The sequence below is a fragment of the Patiria miniata genome, unplaced genomic scaffold (assembly GCF_015706575.1).
Source record: "Patiria miniata isolate m_02_andy unplaced genomic scaffold, ASM1570657v1 HiC_scaffold_5, whole genome shotgun sequence".
Classification (NCBI taxonomy): domain Eukaryota; kingdom Metazoa; phylum Echinodermata; class Asteroidea; order Valvatida; family Asterinidae; genus Patiria; species Patiria miniata.
This window is the reverse complement of record NW_024037072.1, coordinates 30,865,293-30,886,997: the sequence shown is the minus strand read 5'-3', so window position 1 is coordinate 30,886,997 and position 21,705 is coordinate 30,865,293. Positions and strand designations below refer to the sequence as shown.

General features: G+C 39.6%; 2 protein-coding genes across 4 annotated transcripts in view; one reads left to right on the top strand and one right to left on the bottom strand.

Annotated features, from left to right (window-relative positions):
* Positions 1-1,192: 1,192 nt before the first annotated feature.
* LOC119741917 (probable inactive tRNA-specific adenosine deaminase-like protein 3) lies at positions 1,193-11,585 on the bottom strand. 2 transcript variants are annotated; one of them, XM_038217865.1, is made up of 9 exons: positions 11,469-11,585; positions 10,773-10,877; positions 9,873-9,927; positions 9,188-9,264; positions 7,523-7,739; positions 5,709-5,820; positions 4,712-4,871; positions 3,813-4,242; positions 1,193-1,572 (listed from the first exon to the last, which is right to left on the bottom strand). In XM_038217865.1, the coding sequence occupies exons 1-9, from the start codon at positions 11,509-11,511 to the stop codon at positions 1,392-1,394; spliced, it is 1,380 nt and encodes a 459-aa protein (XP_038073793.1). In that variant the 5' UTR covers positions 11,512-11,585; the 3' UTR covers positions 1,193-1,391. The 2 variants fall into 2 exon arrangements, with proteins under 2 accessions (XP_038073793.1, XP_038073794.1); XM_038217866.1 differs by having other exon boundaries at positions 3,813-4,239.
* Positions 11,586-11,788: 203 nt separating this feature from the next.
* Positions 11,789-21,705, top strand: part of LOC119741916 (lysosomal-trafficking regulator-like) — a 79,121-nt gene continuing 69,204 nt past the window's right edge. For both annotated transcript variants that reach the window (XM_038217864.1, XM_038217863.1), the window contains exons 1-2: positions 11,789-11,926; positions 19,352-19,551. In XM_038217864.1, the coding sequence (XP_038073792.1) occupies positions 19,456-19,551 (96 nt within the window). In that variant the 5' untranslated portion in view covers positions 11,789-11,926; positions 19,352-19,455. The remainder of the gene's footprint in view (positions 11,927-19,351; positions 19,552-21,705) is intronic.

Below are 21,705 nucleotides of genomic sequence, written 5' to 3'. Positions count from 1 at the left end.
CCAAAACAGATTTCACGTTTATGTTCATTTAAACACGTGACAGGTGAAGCTCGCGAAAGTTGCAGTTTACACCGCAAAGCTATAAATAGTCAGGTGGCTTAGGCCCAATTTTTGACAAGATCGTGACCGACTGGTCCAAAGCACCAAACTTGGCAGATATATTGTTATAGCCTTAGAGAAGATATTTAGAAGGGGTGACACCTGAAATTCTTTCGGGAAGGGTGCCTAATTTGCATAAATCATTTATCCCTTCCGTGTAATATATTTACTCCCATATTTGAGTATATTTTAAATTTTTTTATTTTTTGAAAAGTATATTTTGGTGATTCCACTTACACATCCTTACTTCACTTACATTTTCTAAAGCATTTAAGACTGACTGAATAATTATGAGGACAAAGTAACTATCCAAAATGGCTACTATTATACCATAAAGTTGCCCGCATTTATCTTGTCTCCAGATATCATCAAGTTGTCTTACCAAACCTTAGTATTGATGAGCTTCAAATTCACCAAGTTGCTTACTGGCACAGTAACTCGATTAAAACTTCATGGAAAATCATGTGAACAATGATAAAATTGTGATATTTAACCCAGAAAACAAAAACGATCAAGTCCCTCACGTTAGGCAGGCTTCGCCTAATGTTTAGCCCTATTTACGGACACCTCATTTCCCCTCTCTTTGTTTTTGTGGGCTAAATATCAAGATGATATAATTTTTCACATGATTTCCCATTTATTTTTGTTGGGGTAACTGTGCCAGTAAGTATCTTTGTGAATTTGAAGCTCATCAATACTGAGGTTTGGCAAGACTACTTGGTGATATAAGAGGGAAAAGGAAATGCGCGCAACTTTAGGGTATAATGGCAGCCATTTTGGATCTTTATTATGTCCTCAAAATCTTCAAGTCTCTGATATGCTTTAGAAAATGTTATTTAAGTAAGGATATGTAAGTAAAATCCCCAAAATATACTTTTCAAAAAATAAAAAAAATTAACATCTAACCAAATATGGGAATAAATATATTACACGGCAGGGATTAACGCTTTATGCAAATTAGGCACCCTTCCCAAACGAATTTCTGGTGTCACCCCTTCTAAATATCTTCTCTGGGGCCATAAGAATATATCTGCCAAGTTTACTGCTTTGGACCAATCGGTCACGATTCCAACCGTATGCAACCTGACTAAAAGCCCTTCACACAACTTCCGGGACCCGTGTTTTATACTTCAATAGTTCCCGTATTATCCATAAATGCTAAACACTTAAATAACGTTCTTACATTCTGTCTGTAAAATATCAATAAGGCTCATACCCACCCATTATATTCAAATTTTTAATTTATTTTAGACACCCCGCCCAACTAAAAATATCCTCTAAATTTGCTGGTGTCAGCTGTATCCGTTGTGTAACTGCCGGCATTCCACCTCTAGAACTCCCCGGTAGACCTCAAAGTGATGGTTGAGACCGCTCTGACAATGGATCAGGTACTTGCTGCCCAAGGCTCCGTTAGGGTGACTGGCGCCGTAGAACACGCGCCTGATACGACTGTGAACCAACGCCATAGCGCACCTGTAGATAATAGCACAAGTCATCAACATCAGAGGTCTCATCATTTCTGAGCCCTTTCAAATATCATTTCTAGGCCCAATCAAAATGCCATGCTTACGTTACAGTTAGTGTATTTCATGGGTCAGTGATGAATTTTGGCTAATGCGCATGCGTACACCCTGCAACTTAGGATTCCGTGCTTACAAATTTAGCACAGAATTTTGTTTTGGAAGTGGTTTTGGAAAGAATGTTGCAACCTGACGCCACTTTTTTTTCTTCATATGTCATCTCAATAAAGGCCAAGTCATTGCAAAAATGTTGAAAATACATGAATCTGAAACTGAGAAACATTTCCAATTTTGTTAGAAAATGTTCTTGACTCTCCATAGACTTTGCACACAACTGCTGAAGGGGCGTCTGGATACTACATTCTTTCTGAGGTTTTAGCATAGAATGGTGATCGTAAGCGCGGAATTCTGTGGTTAGCTGCGCCATGAAATTAGATCCTATCGATCTTGGTGACATCTAAAGCCAACAAAGGAAATCAACTGTTTTTCTATCAATGTACTTATATGTGGCTCGTTCCCACTGCTCTATCCAAAGAAGCTGGTGATTGCTAATTTGTTTCACAAGATCTGCAGATTATAATGATAGGCCTTCGATCTTGAAGGTAATATACGACATTTGCAAACATAAACAAACACCAAGACCCAAATTATAATGAAATACCTTACTTGACTGTTAGTGAATGATAGTCTCAAGCATCCTGTGAAATCATGGCACATGGTGTGCTTTCATTTTCAAGAAAAATGAAATTTTTGTATCAATTTCCATCTATGGTTGGCCGATCATCGTTGGAAAAAAACTGCCTTTTTTCAAATACTGCCCCCAATTTACCAAATTGGTTACTCCACATTTTGTTTGCAATCGGTTACACATCCGTGAACGGGTGCAAGCCAGCTAGTCTGGTTCCATGACCTGACAATTCTTCGATGTCTATAAACTGCTCCATTTCATCTGAAGTAGGGTCACGGAACCAGACTACAAGAACTGCATTTTTTGTGTGGTTTTTCCGGCATCTATGAACACAAAACTTTAAACAGGTCAGCGTAGCAATATTTGCTATAAAATACTCACCCTCAAATCCTTCCATTTCTGAAAATTACAGCAAAAGCAAATGTTGTATATTACCTTTAACAAGGTACGTTCTATCCGTACACACATTTTAAACTACCGTAGCCATATATAATAAATTTAAGACAATGAGGCCAACATACTCCGCAAACAGCAGCATAGCTGCCAACTTTTCAAAATCCCAATTAGTAATCAACCCGCGCGGTCATTTTCAACTGCTCATATTATCAAAAGTGTATGTACCAGCTTTACCAACATCGAGTACAGGTACATGGTTTACATGTACACGTTCATGTGCATACCCTTCTTGTTGTGAATAATAATGTACTGTAGGCCAAAAATAATAAAAAATATTTTTATTTTTTTTTTATAATTCTTTTTAAAATTAATTTTGTTTTACTGTCTGTATTTGTTTGCTGAAGTCAAATAAATAATAACAATAATAACGTGCGCATATTTTTTATGAGATGCATGCTCTCAATGTTGAGTTTCGAGTTTGTATCATGTTTTTACACACAATGATTTAGGGCCACCGTATGCCGCCAACATACCTTGCAAATGCATGCTGATTTATCTTTTCTGGACGTTGTGATCAACTCAAACTCTTATTACCAATCCTTCCAACCATACTCAATCAAATTCCATGATTAAAATCTCGCACTGATGGGTCTCATCCTGGCAATAAGCGACCAAATGTGCTCACGATCGTCACTGAAAAGTACTCACATACTACAGTACACACAACCACACATCCACGAGATGCACACAAATGACACACTATTGAAAAATATTTTTAGTCGGGTCCTCAAGTACTCCACTGCGCACACTGCATTGATGTCTATCAGGTGCTTGACTGCATTCTTATTAGACTTGTCACCAGTCCATCCATTATCGCAACATTTCGCCAGAAGTTTTCGGTCATAAACGCTACTTTACAAGTATTTTTTTTCGTTAGGTAGAAAATGGGAAATTCGTAATGTTTTAGTGGCAAATCGTATTTTCGTAATTTAACAAACAATTCGTAATAATTACGAAAATTCGTAATAGTTGGCAGCTATGCAGCAGGATGTAGCAGATTCTGGGTAAAATTCAACCCCCCCCCCCCACCGCTAAACTAATCAACTTACATGACGCATGGCTCCTGTGTGATGTACAAATCATACCCAGTGCACAGATAGGGTCCCTGCGGTTTGCTAGAATCGCCTCCTTGTCTCCCTGCCGACGCCCCCGTCTCATTTCTCTCCTTGACGCCCACACTATCTGACGATATAGCACTGTTAAGATCTACCCTGGGCCGATCAGCACTCCCTTGCACGCCACTCTCATTTGCACAGTCCGAGGTTTTAATCCCACATCTGCTGGTCTCTTCTGTAGCATCTTGGGACTTCCTGCCATCTTGAGGTTGAACCGGGGACCCTTCAACCGACAACACAGTTGGATCCCTGGTTTCTTCATCAGTACTGTGTCCCGGAGCAGATGAACTTGTGTGTGAATCTATTTCCGGTCCAAGTACATTCTCCTTGTTCAACTGTTGATTTCTAAAGTAATGCCCCTCTGCTGAAATCGAACAACAAGAAAACAGCTGGCTTTAGTAAAAGAGGAGAATTTGATATCAAAACAAATCGAAGCCAAGCAGAATTTAGGTGAAGTTATTAGTATCTCCAGTATATTTACCCTATTAACACCTGTAGTACATTGTATTACATTGTACTGAATTGAATAAAAAAAATTATTAAATAATACGACTGAAATTAAACAAACTTTTGGTACCTTTTTTCCTGCATGGATATCTGGAAAGTAAATTTTTATTTTGGTCTTAAAAAATTTGAAAATAAATGTCTTTCCATTCCAAAACAATCAAGTTATTAACTGAGCTCTGATCCAAATTGTCAAAGGCGCCGTTTCATCTCTTAAAGGGGCTTGAAAGGCTATAAAGTGTTTTGTATTTTGTGCAAAAGTGTGGAGGCAAAACCTGTCCTGAACAAACAATCATATTCAAAGCTTCAATATGCAAATATTCACTGACCTATGACCTCCCACGCCCCTCCCCCATGACTATGCGCCACCAGGTCCACGCAAACCATGACAGCGTGCTTCAATGGGCTATTGTTGAGATGACGAATGTCGTAACAGGATGCTAGTACTGTGTCGGTCGAAGGATCGACGACGACTGCACCTACGGGCACCTAGCACAACATGATAAAGTTTGAGGTCACAATACTAAGTTTTAACCCCAGCAGTCTGGAATTCTCCAATTTTTATATGATTTCATACACATCCCAGGGGGTGAGGGATACTTAATGGAGCGTTTTCTCCGGGGCACGTGTGGTCTAGGGGTAGAGCACAGGGTTCATGATCGTGAGATTGTGGGTTCGAGCCCCGCCATGGCTTGTGCCCTTGAGTAAGGTGCTTTACCTCGATTACTCCTCTCAACCCAGGTGTTAAATGGGTACCGGTGTAGCATGAATTTAGGTTTTATGAAATACGGACTCATTGGTGGTATTGCACATGCTTATGCATAGATAAGTCAGAGAGGGACAGGTCACGTGAGAGGGTTTAACCAATAAAAGGGAAAAAGAGTCCGATTTTCATACGAGTCTGATTTTCATATGACAGCGGCATTATTCAATGCTGGGAAGGTAACAGACTCGCTGTGGAGGAGGTGTGGTGATCCCCCCCCTCCCCCCCCCACAGCAGCATTTCGTGACTTCAAGTCTGGCCCAATCGCTTTAAAAGAGAGATGGGCACTCCGTTCCTGTGAACACAGGTTCGTCCCTTTACCTTTTTTTTCTCTCCAGAGAGTGCAGCCAAGTGATTTCAATTCGAACCAGAAAACTAATCAGTTACATGTCCAAAATTGTCAAAAGATGGACCATTAAATAGTCTGGTATAGTGGCTGGGCTCTACCTTCCTCAATCCTCCAAGAAATCTCTGGATGCATTTTGAAGGATATAGGAGTGTTAGACATTCTTGAAGTTTTGAGCTCCTCTTTGGAATAATAATTTGAAAAATTCCTGGCCTACCATTTCTTGATGGATTCCAGCCCTTGCTGCTACCATGGCCTCCATCATGTGCCTGGCTATTCTCTCTTTGTCAGCGTCTGTGAAGAGCTGACCACTTACAACCTGATTGAGCCTAAAAGAAAATTTAAATCAGGAATTGAAAAAAAATCTGTAATTGGGAACTTGTTCAAATTTTCAATGTTTTCCTATTGGCAAAACCCCAACAAGGAAAACCAAAAAAGAACAGGTTTCCAACTCCAGCATGTTTGGTTTATTCAAGGAAAAAAAACAAACTCGATCTGCTGCTCTGCAGCTCGCAAACCTGTCTTAGCGTCAGGCCAAACCCCCACGGCTTTCATTGAACAAAAGAGATCTACTTATAGAGCCTTTTTATGGGCACGTGCTGCTGACAAAAAGAAGTGTAGGCCAGCGTGCCGAGTGAACCTATGGGCTCCGTGTGCCAACAAAAGAGGGCGTTTTTAAAAAAACCACTTTTAAAAACCCGAGGACAGGACACACCGCGCGTGCGTACTGGTTCGCATGCATATAGCTTGAAGTACGCACTACTGATTTTATTATAAATGCGCGCAAAGCCAAAGCATCTTCGTGTGAGCGTCAGGAGTAGGTGGCGCGTTGGAATGTCTCTCCCGATGGGCTCCCTAGTCTGGTTCCCAGACCAAAAGATCTATTTCTGATGAATCATCACAAATATAAGTAGGAATCTTTTGGTCGGGGAACCAGACTATGGTTTCCCTAACTCTCCCTTTCTTGGGGAGGGGGGGGGGTACTTGTAAACGGAGCAAATATAGGTTGTGGAAAGACAGAGAGAAAAGGAAAAGGCTGTCTATTAGTGCCTGTTTCACTACTTTCTTAAACCAAATTACTACATAATTGCTTGGAACCCTCAAAAATCCTCCGCTTATCACAAAAGCAGTAGCGCATTCTGTCAATGTTCAAGGGTAGTCGTAGTCCAAGACAGGATTCTGATTTTGTTGCCCTGAGGCAGGTAGTCCTGCGGAGCACAGTCAAGCCGCTGCAGAACGAGGGCGCTATCATCAAATCCAGTCTTAGGAATTTTGGCACCTTCACCCTAGAAACTCTGAGCATACCTTATGTGTGCTGTATCCATGCTAGTGTATATGATGAAGGTTAAAAATGTCATGGGTCGCAGTGCCAAAGTTCCAACACTTGGATTCGATTCATTTGTTGACAACGCTCTCTACAGCCGGTCAGCAATTAGGGAGACGCAAATCCAAATCTAGTTTTGGACAGAGACTGAGTCCCACTCAAACATGCTTGTGAATTTGTCTTTTCCTCGAAAGTCTTCAAGCAGCAATGTGTTTAATAACGTCAGTAAAGGGCAAAAATCCCCTTAAATAATCCCCCTAATGCAAAATTTAATGCAAAATTTTAAGTTACATTGGATCATTTGCTACTCATGCATTTCGTTCATTTCCAGTAGTAACGCCACTCAAAATCCAAAGAAGAATGTTCAAAACCTAACCTGTTGAAGTTTCAGCTCAGTGGATATAACACTTTTAGAGAAAACAGTAAAACCTTGCCAAACCTTTTGATCATAAAACATGATTTCATCCATTGTACTCTTTTATTTCCAAAAATCAGTCAATTGACTGAGTGTTGGAAATGACCTACATTCCTTGATTTCTTCTAAATGACAGCAAGCCAGACGGAATAATTTCACGGGGTGTTTAGTACCAATAGGAGCTTTAATCAAAGTAACCTTTTGATAATAATTTAGTAGGTTACTTTTGGGATAAATGCAAATGATCCTATATGCTTTTAAACTTTCACAAACTTTAAAAAATGCTCCTCACTGTTTGTTCTGATGGAAGACCACTGGCCACTCTCTGGATGCCACCTCAAACTGTTGCCTGGTGACGGGCGCCATATTGGATACCATGGCAACAAAGGGCTGTCCCAAGCCATCTTGGCTGATGCTTGGTTTGGCTCTGAAGATGTCTGACAAGGAAGCAGGGGAGCTAGTGGTCTCCACATCTGTGACCAGACAAAGGATGACTTCCAGACTGCTTCCTTAGTGGGTAAAAAAAGCAACCATAACGATGATCAAGAATGATAAGGATGCCAAACTAAGATGTCATGTCACATTTAAATGACAGCTTACATAAAATATTGTCAAGTAGTTATCAACATTCACACAGTATGGACTCTTTGCACGGCAGCCATCTTGGAGGTCGAATGCTTTTGTCCCACAGGTAGAGCTGTCCCAAATATAGAGCATTTCGCCGGTTTGATTATTCAACAACTAAAACTATGCACATGCGCACATGTTTGTGGTGTCATTTTTAAATCGTAATGTTTTTTATTGTCAGATGCCACTTGTTTGGTCGATGGCAACTTTCTTGTCGATGCCTATTTGTTGGTCCTATTCTTTAAGCTGGGTAAAATCAAAATTTTAACCGATTGAAAAGCAAAATTTAAATATAACTTATGACCAGCAAGGAAGGCAGCTGCAGCTGATCAGTGAGTTTGGAATATTTGAATATTTGGTCAAGTGCAGTTTCAAATTAATAATCAAATACTAAATTATTCGAAAATGGACAGCCTTACCCACAGAAAAAGGAATGGGTACACCTTTTGTGCATCAATCCTTAATGAATTGGGGCGATTCACAAAGCAGTGGCCACCAAGAGATTGCCACAGCGAGTTCAATTTTCCCAGGGCGTTGTGGGAGATGGTCAACAAATCGCAGCGTGGGACATTTGAAATTGTTATTTTTTTGCGGTCCGTAGTTTTGTAAGCGTAGGATTCAAATATATGTTTGTAAGGCGGCAGAACGCTATGCCCCAATCTATAACAATTAGCTCAAGTTGTCTACTGACACTCATTCAAATGGGCCGTGTTTTGTATACCGTAAACTTGAAAAAAGGGCTCTCTATGGCAAACTCTTGGTGGCGCACTGCATTGTGAATCACCCAAATTGAAGGCTCCTTCCCATTACATCTTGTCACTGGAAATGACTAGATGAAAATTACCCCGTCATGAACTTTGGCCTAGTTGAATAATGACTGCTTTATCACGAAGCTCTTTCCATTGAAAAACAAAATGCAAAGATATTTAAGAAGATGAACACATCCTCTTAGGAGAGTGTGGCCGATTGGATGGGTTTATGACTCGTGATCAGAGGCTCAGGGGTTCGACTCCAGCTGCTGGTCATATGTTGTGTCCCTGGGCAAGCCACTTCACCCCCACTTGCCTCTCTCCACCCAGGAGTATAAATGGGTACCGGCATTAGCTGGGGAGTAACCAGCGATGGACTGGCATCCCATCCAGAGGGAATAGAAATATTCTCAGTTGTTTCATGCCAAGGAAACTGGAGCAAAAACGACGGCCTGATGGGCCATTGCAGACTTCACTACCAGTACAACACATCCTCTATATGGAAGTCAGGATTTTTCCATAATGTTTAACAATAATATTTTAGAGTAGCAACATACATCTAACATTTCGCTTTGTTTTACCTCCCTGTTGTTTAGCAGTTTTTCGGACGCGCTTAACATGTGGCAATGTTGTCAATGGGTAAACCCTTTGAAGATCTCTGTAAATGGAAAGAAAAAACAAAATGAGAGTTCAGTGCATTGTCAAATTGCAGAAATTCTCATCAATTGTGTTTTCTGTAAAATCCTATTTACTGCTTGTTTGGATTGTTGGAATAGGGACACATTGTTCAAGACAAGTGATTTTTCTTGTCTTTGGTACATGTACATGCATAAAAAATGAACAAAATGCAAATTTGAACCAGCCAACCGATCCCGTTAGCTCGGTGGTCGAGTGGTAAGACGTCTGCACTAGAAAGCAGGAGGTCGCGGGTTCGAGTCCCACCCAAGTGATTTTTTCACACTTTCACTTGGGAGGTAAACGTCGGTGAAGGGCAAAACCTAATATTAAAAAAGTGCAAATGATAATCAATGTCCCAGTATTCTTGTTTAACAGTGACGTCGGATGTCAGAAACAAACATAATTGAACTTGGACATGGCACAATTGCTGAAGGGTTCAATGTGACATCAATGCTAAAAAAGGGCAAACTCCGTCTGTACTAAGGGAGTATGTAGGGATAATATACAAGTTGACAAAAAATATGCAAAATCATAAATCACAAAATTAACTTCACATCACATGAAAAAAAGGTAATTATCAATTCAAACCTGATTATTCTTGAGGTAGTCTTTGGGTCCAAAATTGGCGCGGCATAAACCTTCACTGAAAAGGAAGAAGTAACTGTAAGCTTTCACAAAAAGACTGAAAACAAATTAAAAACCAATTGAAATGTCCCACCAGGGAAGGGGGGTAGTCCGAGTATCACCCGTTATCCACGGAGCAAAATCTCCTGTATAACGCCTGATAGATCTAAGCATGCATCACGTCATTTCATTCCCAAATCAGGACTAAGTATGCGATTGGTCAATTTCGACGCCGCGTTATTGCAATACAACAACCTGTACAAATATGCTACTCATCATGGGCGAGATGTTTACGATGCGGGGAGCTTGAATTGTGTGCATATAGAAGGTTCTTGCTGATTGGTCAGATTCTCGAGGTCGTACGCAGTCCAGTTGTATAATACTAATCGCCGAATCTGTTTATGACCATGGTCGGCTTCGCCAGGGCCAGGGTCTATTACATAGACTAAGAAAGGGGGGGGGGGGATTGGACTTTTCCCAAATTCACCCCCCCCCCCCCAAAAAAGAGAAAATCCCAAAATCCTAAACCTGGGTACATCATACTTTTGTTTTCACCTGAAAACCTATTAAACAAAATTAAGGATTGTCCACGCAGTACAAAGGTATTATTTATAGTGTTAAATGTCCACAGGGGAGAAAAAATGTTATTTCTGCTTTACAATTGGACGGTTTTTATAACTCCATGTACATGTATACCTATATCAATAAAGTATTATATTTTGTATTTGACTATTCAACCAATTTTTAAACATAATTTCAACAAAAAACTAGGACCCCCACGGAAAACAAAGGGTAACATTACTTATGTGATGCAGAAAACCAAGTAAAACAATACAATGACAAATAAATGAAACAAAAATATACCAAAGTCAACTGCTGTGACTTCTCTTGGCAGGACTGGTATAGGATTGCAGGTCATCTGAACCCCATGGTTAGGACTAGTACTTGATTTCACTGCTGCTGTTGGATCTGTATCATCAGAAATAATATAAAAAATCATGTCACAAACTATAATTTAACTGAAAAATAAACCTAGCATTACAAAACATGTACTTTACAATGCCAAAGTCATGAAAGTAAAATTGAAGTTGCAATTGTTTGTTCTCGCTTGTGTACAAAGTCTATGGATTTCCTAACAAAATTGCAAATGTTTCTCAGTCCCAGATTCATGTCTTATCATCTTTTTTGCAATGACTGACCTTCAAAGAGATGATAATTGATATATGACATGTATGAAGAAAAAAGAAGAAAGAAAAGAGTGGCGTCAGGTTGCAACATTTTTCCCTTTCCTTTCCTTTGAAAAAAAAATGGGGAAAAAAATTGCAACCTGACGTCACATTTGTCTTCATATATTATCTCAATGAAGGTCATTCATTGCAAAAATGATAGTCATAGTGGGACTGGACTGACTGACATGACTGAGAAATATTTTGTTAGGAAATACTTTAAAAAAATTATTGACTCTCCATAGACTTTGTACACAATCGCGGAAGTGGTGTCAGGTTGCAACATTTTTTCCAAAAAATGTTTTCATTCACCAGACATAACAAGTTCACTTACAACTCTGACAATCATCAATTTTCCGCTTTTTCAAAATCTCCATTATCACTCTGCACCGACACTGCCACTTCCACTGGAGTATAGGGTAGTGGGGCGTACATGCAGTGCAGTGTGCACATGTGGCACGGTGTACGTGTTTTGGTCGTACATTAAGTCTGGTGCTCGATATCATTGATGTTCTGTTATAATTGTAATACTTCTAGATTTCAGACATTTGTCTTGTGCCCCGCGTACACACGGCGAGTTTCCCCACCTTTTCTGCATGATTGGTCTATTTTCGAGGTCTTTAGTCTGGTACTTATTGTAAAGTAGAAATTTCGCCAGGGTCACATTTGACGTCGTGTACAGTGTAGAGTTCAGACGTACATCACGAGAACGCCAGTTGCACCCACTTTTTCACCTCGATACAGTACAACAAATTCTTGCTCTTGTTCTCACACGATAAGGACATCACACAGGTAATGTATGATGTGAATCGTCAAATTGTTTTTGACTGTCATTTATATTTGGTGCTGTTTCTTTAGTTTGACTTTGACTTTGAGCCGAGACTAGACAGCCAACGGGGGGAGCTAGCCGGCCCATAGGCCTACGGCATGTGTGGCGCCCGCGCGCAATGGAGAAAACTCCAGAGCACACAGTGCAGGGCCGGGCTAGGATAGGGCCAAGCGCTTCGGCCCTGGCATATTTAAAGGGCCCATGCATGTAATTTTTTTTTAATGCAATCCTTGGAAGTGCACCTTTGTGACCCATTATTTTCAAGTTTCGTTTGGCCATTTTTGAGGGTTTTGGTTTTAATGCCAATAAAAATAGCAATGCGAATTTCCATATTCATGACAAAACAAAACAGTGTGATGTCATTTCAGGTAGAATTTAAACCTCAATGTTACAGCTATTTTTTTTTCAGCACAACAAGTTGCCAGAATTTTGGCTATTTTGCTGTCCTAAATTTCTTTTCTTTGGTGATTCGTTGTGTCAGTACATGGCAGGAAGCCGGTGAGCAAATTTTTCTCACAAATGTTTTTAATGACATATTTTCAATATTTGTGTTCACAGCTTGAACAAAAAACCCCTAAACTGAAATGTGTTTTTTTCTTAAATGACATCACAGCAACAGCGCTCTCGGTTGTTCAGAAAAGCATAATTTTTTTTAAATTTAAAAAAAAACATGCACTTTTCAATAAAATTAACCAAAAAGGGATGTCAAATAGTTTTCATACATTTAAGAGGAGTAGAAAGTTTCAGAAGATGTGTTCCTAAGATTTGTAAGAAAACTTCTTCTCATGAACCCTTTAACGGCGTAGTTCCACTTATTGTTTCCTACTTTCAGCATGGAGCTACCGGTATAATGGTCAATTTATTTTTACCACTCACAGTATTTTCTTCTGTTTTCGTAAAAAAAAAAAAAATGGGCCATTGGTTTCAATAACCCTTACTCCCCAGAGGCCTTTTTGCTAGGATGTACATGTAGCCTCCATCCTGCAAAATCCTCCAATTGGCCTCATGGAAAAATAGCATGTATAGCCTCAATCCTGCAAATTCCTTCATTATTTCTTGACTACATGTATATGGTCCCTGGAGGGGTGACCACTGCCTGAATCCTGCAAAATCAGTGACTGTCAATATGTTGAGGCTCGGCCAGTGACATCCTGGAGCAGTACGGGGGATTCCAAGCATAATCCAGGCCTATATTTTGGCATGGCTGAGCAAACACAACACAAAGCCAAATAAAAAAAAACACATGTGTAGCGTCCTGCCTTTTTGAAAAAAAAAAGGATGAGGCCCTTGATTTCTGTCCCCTGAATACAAAGTACCAGTCCTTCTGATTTAAGGCTTGCGATCGCACCCCCACGCCACAAAACTTAAAACCAAATTTGTTAGGAACTGGGCAATAAGCAACCCTTTTCTGTGAGCTCTTGAAATGGCTTTACTGTAAACCAAGATGAATATTACAAAAACAGTACCAGATTGTTCAGTCCCACCTTGGACCACAGAATCACACGCCTAGAAAAATCACACTCATAGAAAAATCACACACCTGCAGTAGAAATATCACACACCTGCAGTAGAAATATCCAGGTGTGCCTTTTTCCACACACCTGTGATTTTCAAATCAGAAGAACTGAATGACAATGTAATACCAGATGAAGGTTCCTCTCAGTAACATTTTTAAATCCCTAAAGCATTCACTGCAAGCACAGTGGTCTCATCTCAAACACTCGTATTTTCGGTTGAGGTGGATTTGCCATCCCAGGGCCGGCTTGACTTTGGGCCATGTAGAATGCTTTTAAGTAGGCCCTTATCAATGCTATCATATTTCATGAATTATCATCAAGTTAATATAATTTTTTGATGTTCATGTTGAGAGTCTAGAAAGCAATATCCTGTAACTGCTGTTTGCCATAAAGGCCTAAACCTGTGACTCGGTTGATGGTCATGAGTTAGAAAGGAAAAAAGTAAATTTATTTATAAATGTATTATTTTTTTGGTTAAAAGTAAGTTATACTAAGTCCTGTTATGCACCAACTATACCATCAGTCTCCACTTAAGTTGGGACCGTCCCATTTAAAGCGCCTAGTTGGGCCGGGCCAACTAGAGTTGTCCTGGACACAGCATACATGTAGTTTTCGCGGCAAAATTCATCAAAAAGTTCACCGTTTCATCCATGTAATACAAATACAAAAGAAGTAACTAAGGCCAAACAAATAATACTTCTGCTTCCGGTTACCCATCCGACCCTATTTTTAGGCCGCGACCCTAAAAATGTTATCGGCAATTCAAAAAAAAAACCAATTTACTGATTGACTAAATAAAAATAAAATCTTGTTGTCTTTTCTGTCTTCACAAAATACCTCTCAACAACCCTTTTGCATCAAAAAAACTTGTAATTTATTTGTTTTCTTACTTACATTCGCTATTTTTTTTCAAAAGAAACCTCCGTTGTTTTTACAAATTCGCTTCGCGATATAACTACTTCGCAATTCGATGTTACAGTGACTGTAAACACCTACGTAAACCTGGCTCAATGCAGCGACAACTGGTTCCCGCCGCGCCGCGCAGGGGCCAATCTAGAAGACATGATGAAAATGTGGTAACCAGTCTGTGCACGGCTTTGCGATCATTCATAGCGCTAGCATGGCTATGCATTGCAGGCCGGTGCACTGTCAACTGGTCGGATTCGACAATGTAAAAATGCCAACAAAACACCGATGGAGAATTTTTGCAATTAATAAGATGGGATTTGGGTGAAGGCAAAACCTAATTTGATTAACATTTTTGCAAGTTAATTCACAGAATTGATCTAGTTTGTCTGTGTATGTATTTTCCGTGTTCAAGAGTTCATTTCGAGATCGCACTACTCATATTTGGAGTGATACATGCAGCGTGTCTCCCGAAATTTTTGACCGTAAAAACGAGGTCTGTTGGCTGCGCTCCACACATGCACACAGTACATCACGCTAGTTACAGAGTTTTGGCCAGTTTCCCATCTTGACTAGCATTGTACACGTACATATGGTGCGAACGACCTGAATTTTCCATTATATTTTTAAGAATAATTGAACGTAAATATATTGACAATAATTAAGGTAGGTTTTATTCACTTTTTGTGTCCGTTTTGTGTATAGCTTTCGTAGTGTAATGCAAATATTTCAGGCTAAAACTTTGCATGTAATTGCATACCCCATTCAATCTGCATTAAAAAAATTGGCAAAAAAAGAAAGAAATACTGATCGACTGACCCTATTGAAAGGCATGTGATCGGAAGTAGAAGTATTTTTTTTTGGCCCAAGTACAACTTGGTGTCTCTGGCACTTAGCAGCAAGTGTGAGTGACGTGTACGTACCGGTATAGCATGGTTCATAATTGTTCACCCTTCTATTTCTAACACGTACACCATGAGGTTAGAGGTTGATTGCTTGATGTCCTAGCAAAGGCATTACACATCCATTTGTTCCAGATATGTTAACTCAGAGTAGAGTTTGAGGTATATGTACATGAATAAGATCAGACAACAGGTAAATGACTTGACTCGACTTGAGTCACTGCGAGCAAATTACCCGGCTCAACTGGAGTCCCTCATCAGAAGACTTGACTAAAGGTTTCAGTTTGCCAAGTCCAACTAGTTTGTTGATCAGGAAAGACATGATTGTTTTTGAATGGAACAAGAAGTACATGAAGTAAGTTGCTGCATGCCCAACTTTTTATAGCAGCAGATCTCTGTTCTGAAACTTGGGTTCCAACCTGATGGGGCACGCTTTTGTGCCAAATAGGCTAAGTACAAATGTAAAGCCTGGAGCATTTTGGATAAATACCGGTACCTGTACACGTATATATGTGTACATGGTGTGTACACTGCAGATTAATGGTAGAGCTATTGAATAAGTGCACCCAATAGCTATTACATTTATGTGAATGGGGTGTACATACAATGTACGTCATTTCGCCTTATATCCATTTCCCCAATGTCACTATGCCCTACACCACTTTGCCCCATTTCCACTTTGCCCCAGTTTCCTTTTCCTGTTTTCCTGTTTCTTTCATCAGGTTTAAGTGTGATCTTTCTTTCACAGTTTTCTTGGACGGCATTTTAAAGGATTCACAAAACATCTTTTTAAGAAACTCTTTACTTTTGAAACTTTGGGTCGGAAAGTAAATACGCAGTTGCATTAATAGCAATCGTTCCGCTTCGGTAATGAAGGCGCGTTCCGGGTATGGATGCATTGCCATTTTGATTACAAAGTTTTTAATGTATCTTTTTAATGACATAGGCCCAATTGTCGTTTTCTACTTTCAGTGAACTTATTTGTAACCACTCAGTCACAGTATTTTCTTCTTTTTTCATAAAAAAATAGGTTTCTTTAGCTGCCTTCTCAGCTGCAAATTTTATAGCGAAATGCTGAATGGGCTTAAATTAATTTTATTTGCACAGCACTTTTAGAAAACGTTTATGGAACAGTAGTATTCAAAGTCAATATATGTTTTTCTTCAGCAGAAATTAAAGCAAAACAAAATCAAGGTAATGGGGTGAAGTGGTAAAAATGGGGCAAAGTGGCGATAGGGCGAAGTGGTGATAGCGTGAAGTGGTAATAGGGCGAAGTGGTGATAGCGTGAAGTGGTAATAGGGCGAAGTGGTGATAGGGCGAAGTGGTTTGGGACATATTCACAAGGGGCGAAGTGACTGTAAAGTTGTGAATGATTCCTAACTGTGTCTAGCTGTTTGATGTGCCATTTGACAAACAAATCTCAGAATTTACAGGTTTTGTAAACAGCTTTATTTGCATGTGGGTGAAATTACAGTAGGATTTTTTTTCTGAACATGCACATGGGGGTCTACCCGATGTTTCCCAATACCGATGTTTCCCAATACCGATGTTTCCAGAAATTCTTAGGATTAGGGTTAGGGTTAAGCCTAGGGTTATAGGATAGGGATTTCGGGGAACATCGGTATTGGGGAACATTGGTATTGGGGAACATAGGTATGCACTCTGTACATGTACATGTACTGTATTCGCTCAACTTGTCTGAATGACATGAGTGTGAAGTCCTGTTCGCACAATTTGTTTGTTTTTGCGTAACAAAAATCGACTCCCCTGCAGTGCGCAACAGCTTTTGATCAGAATTTCCTGTGCATTTTTGAGTGTTTTCAATTATTGGGGATTTGTTTCACTGGTATGGGTAAGTGAAGGAATTTGACTCTCTACGTGACAGTTCATGTGCCCTTGACATGTACGTGTACATGTATAACACTGATAATGACAAAACAAAATTGATCAGTCCAAGGTCCACGTACGTTTCTGTCCGGTCACTTTTGTGCCTAATTACACCTATCGGGTCACTTTTGTGCCCAATTTCACCTTTTACCGGTATGTCAAGATAAAAAAAAAAACCAAAAAAAAAAAACACAAAAGGAAAGAAAGTTTTGTCAAAATGTCATTAGAGTACCAGCCCACTGGGCATGTCGATTATACTTCTCAGAATCATACAATGTATATTTACATAGTGTTCTGGCATGGCATGGTGTTACCACAAACTGTCCTCTAATTTGTCAACATGTTTACTGACTGCAACACAGCAGATTTACAATTTTACATTCATGTAAACAATAGAACACATACTTGTACATATGCAGTGAATGCAATATTCTTCAAGTTTCTTTTAAAAACCATTGCAGTGTCATGGCCTAGCGGTTAAGAGCACTGCACCGGACTCATGCTTTGGTGCTTCAGAGGCAGCAGAATGTGGGTTCGAGCCCGCTGGGTGGACACTTGTGCCCTTAAGCAAGACACTTAACCATTATTGCTTCGTCCTTCGGATGGGACGTAAAGCCGTAGGTCCCATGTGTTGTGTAATGCAATGCACATAAAACAACCCAGTGACACTTATCGCTAAGAGAAGGGGTTCGCCCCAGTGTTTCTGGCTTCCTGTTAAAACTCCCCTGCGGAGTATTTAGGAGAAGCACCAACCAAGTACCAAGTACAATTTTTGAGAACAGTTTGTGTAGGCATAGAAGAAGATAATGACAGATGCTAAAATGAAGTCAAGGACACAAAGCACAAACCACTGCAAAACTAACAAAACAAAATAGAACCAAACAAGGGAGTCTGCTGTTTAATGTTGGAAAAAAAACAAAACATGCATGCATACAAATGTACATGTACGTGTATGCAAATTCTGGCCCATCATTTCTCATACCACAAGGAGGTGTTGCTTTCCCATTGGAATTGACTGACCACCATTTTTTTCCATTTAATATAATCTGTTTACTCACCCTGATCATGCGATTAGGGATCTGATTGCAGTATCCATTCACACTTCTTTTTTTTTTTTTTTTTTACCAAGCCTTTAACCTCACCTTCAGGAAACTGGAGTCACCCGAGTGTTTGATAACTTTGATCCGTGGGATCAGGGGAAGAAAGTTCAAACGTGATTATGAGATTTGTAGTGTGATACTTCTAATATGTGTTTTCTTGATCCAATTTTGCCAAATTTGGCAAATTATTTCGAAGACTTGCACATTGTTTCAAGAAGAGCAACTTTACATTTTGTAAGAGTCATGTGGCACATGTAACATTTCTGGTAGCAGAACTACATGTACATGTATGATAGTTTGTACATGTACACCCCCTTGGCCTTCCTCTCTTTACCTGGGGGAAAACCCCAGAAAAATGTAATGATATTGTTGACGGTGATGAAATATTTGGTTTGATGTTCCTCAAACAGCAGTATACATGTACCATACAGCAAAAGGAGCTGGAGTTGTAACCTAATGGTACAAACATGCGTATGTAACAATCAATGAAACTTTCCTCACGCACAGTCTTTGATAGTAGAATTGAGTGTATACATGCATGTAAATTGAAAGCACTTCCAGGGACAGTAATTGTGTAAGCATGGTAAGTGGTAGACGCTTTTGTAAGGCACCAAATACCTTTCAGCAAAAAACAGGTTTTTGTCTGTTAAAGTAGAAGTAAAAGTAGAAGAAATCAACGCAATTTGTTTATACCTGTGCTAATGCAGTGCTCAGGTTTCAAAAAGTTTCACTTTCTGTTTAATATGCTCAGTGTCACATGTATGCAGTTGTATTTCTGTCGAGGCAGTTTCTGTTCTGTAGTGGGTTGTGAATTCATCATATAAATGTGTACATGTAGATGATGCAACAGTGTACCATTTCAGTGCTGCTATATACACAATTACAAGGCATGTTAGTTGACAGTGTACATGTCTACTGTAGTACTGAACTGCTGGCACATGCATACATGGTACATGTACATGTACACGTGTACATTTACATACACTTATGTACATGTTGTGTAATCTATGAATTCTGTTATCGGTTAAAAATTTGAACTTTGTATTTTGGTTATTTATTATTTGTTCCATTTTAGATCTAACTTGTTGGATAATGGTTTGTCGACACACACTTGTACCCGCGTAGTAGAAATGGTCGTGTGACTGGAAGACTTACGTGGAAGATCGACGTGGATCCAGGATGGAGAATGGGAGCAGAATGGGGCGAAACCTCAGAGGCAGGTGGGAGGCGTTCATCTCTCTCAACTCAGGCGAGGTTACCGAGGCCCTTCAGAAGGTGAGAAAGACACGTTACAAAATACTTGTACAAAACACTAGTGTTTTACATGGATGAAATTGAATAATTTAGCAATTGATTTTGATTCTGTTCAAGAGTCACAGTTCCATTAAGAATTGACGTGAAAATAGATGACAAAAAGGAGCAGGGCGAAAACAGTGGCTAATTTGAGGCTGTATTAAGAATAAACTCAACTCTAAGACTTGATCGTTTACGACATATTATTAATTTTTTTTTGAAGTATTTGGAATTGAATCTTGGGGAAACTGGTATTGGCTTCTGCGTGGACTCAAAGCCTCACAAAAGTGGGGTCACATTTTTGATTCAAAGTTAGGGATGTGCATTTTCTGGTAGTACGGGAACCGGGTAACCGGTTGAAAAAAACCCGGTACTCGGGCACCCGCGAAAGAAACCCAACCAAAAATTCAAATCTCGGAAGTTGCTGTTCAGATTGTTCATAAACATTGATAAAGGTCCACACACTTTAACTACATCGGTGCAGTACAACCACACAGACGTGTGTACAGTGAGGTTTATACATGTACGTGTAACTTTACGGTGTAAACTGCGACTTTCGCGAGCGTTATTAACGTGAAATATGTTTTGTTTTCCTATAAACCTGGTTTTTATTTTGAAAATTCCCCACAAATGGCATTCAAAACCTTTCTTTTTCTTTTTCTGAGAAGTTACAAAGTAATTTTTAAAGTTGGTTACGGGTACTTGATCCCATAATCTGGAACCGGTTCCTGACATCAACGCTCGGGTACTTGGGTACCCGGATACCCAGTTCTGATGCACAGTCCTATATTCAAAGTTTAGAAGCAAGACTAGCCCAGGCTTATTGTGTACAGTAGAGCCAGCGAGTTCAAGTATATCAAGTGATGATAAGTACCGGTAACATACCGGTAATGGTTATACAATACAAATGTCTTCAAACAGATTAGTTTCACGTTTCGATGAGTGGGTTTTTTTTGGTGTTCAGTAAGGGTAATTTATGAGCAATGTTCTCAGTGAATATGCACACAAACTTGACGGAAAAATCATCAAGTGCATGATACAATTACTTGTTTTGTTTAATGTTCATAAATTGCTTTTACCAATCAGAATGGGAAACCTTACACTCCAGGGGTCACCTTTTGAGACTAGGGTCGAAAGTTCACCTGAAAACAAGACTGCTCCTTTTCTCGGTTTTTATTTTCAACCCCTTAACCCTAACTCCCTAGCAGGAACCATACCCATCCTGGCAAATTTCCAACACCATATGGGAAACTGCACATACATATTTCTGACTTTTGATTCTAGAGGTGTGCCAACCCAATGTAAAAGACTGTCAGTTTAGGGGTACTGTACCCATCCTGACGAATTGCCGTTGGGGTTTGATGGGTTGAGTTCTGTCATCCTTCACTCCCTGTCATTTCTGGGCTGTACGCCCCTGGCCTTGTTCCAGGTTGTGGTCATGTCTTTATTGAGGGATCATGACTTGTTTTGGTAGTCACATGATGTACGTGGCAGATGTGACAGCCAGCACATGACTTGAGACAGAATGACACACTGTATTTCACTTTTTAATTTATGGTTTTTCAAGACAGCAATGTGAAAGCGAGAGTGCAATCTCGCTGTAAATAACCCAACACGCATCACAAGCATAGGTTTATGTTGCATGGTAACGGTGTAAAAGAAGTTAAAAATTGTGAAGATTTACATAATCTACCGTAATAAATGTTAGTACCGGTACATTTCGTGGGGAGAAATAAATATTGTACTCTCACCATGGTGTGGCATTGATTTATTGTCATCAGCAAACCAGATCCAAATAAGCTGATACACATTGTGTCATATGTAGTTTGGGACAGAGAAATAAGTTGTTAATTTGTTTACGCGTTGAGAGATTCTGTCTTTTGTTTGGTTGAGATTGCTGCACTGTGTGTACACACATACTGAAATTTATATCCTTGTGGAGGCATTTCTTTCTTCTCGTGTACTAAAGTTTTCGAGTTTGAAAGTACAGTTTCAAAATGCTCTTATTTTAACCAGAATTAATTTCCTTGGCTGAAATTCGGACTAAATATCCTTTTTCTAAAACTCTACCATTTGCGACAGATCAACATACCCTGGATAAAATCCATATATCTATTTCGTGAAAACCTTGTAGAG

What these genes read in the sequence shown, in the direction of transcription:
- LOC119741917 (XM_038217865.1), bottom strand. Translation starts at nt 11,511, where the DNA reads ATGGAGATTTTGAAAAAGCGGAAAATTGATGATTGTCAGAGTT. An exon ending in GTCTTCCATCAGAACAAACA is followed by an intron (nt 5,821 to 7,522) that starts GTGAGGAGCATT and finishes ATTTTCTTTTAG; the next exon opens with GCTCAATCAGGTTGTAAGTG. An exon ending in AGGGGCGTGGGAGGTCATAG is followed by an intron (nt 4,243 to 4,711) that starts GTCAGTGAATAT and finishes GTTCGATTTCAG; the next exon opens with CAGAGGGGCATTACTTTAGA.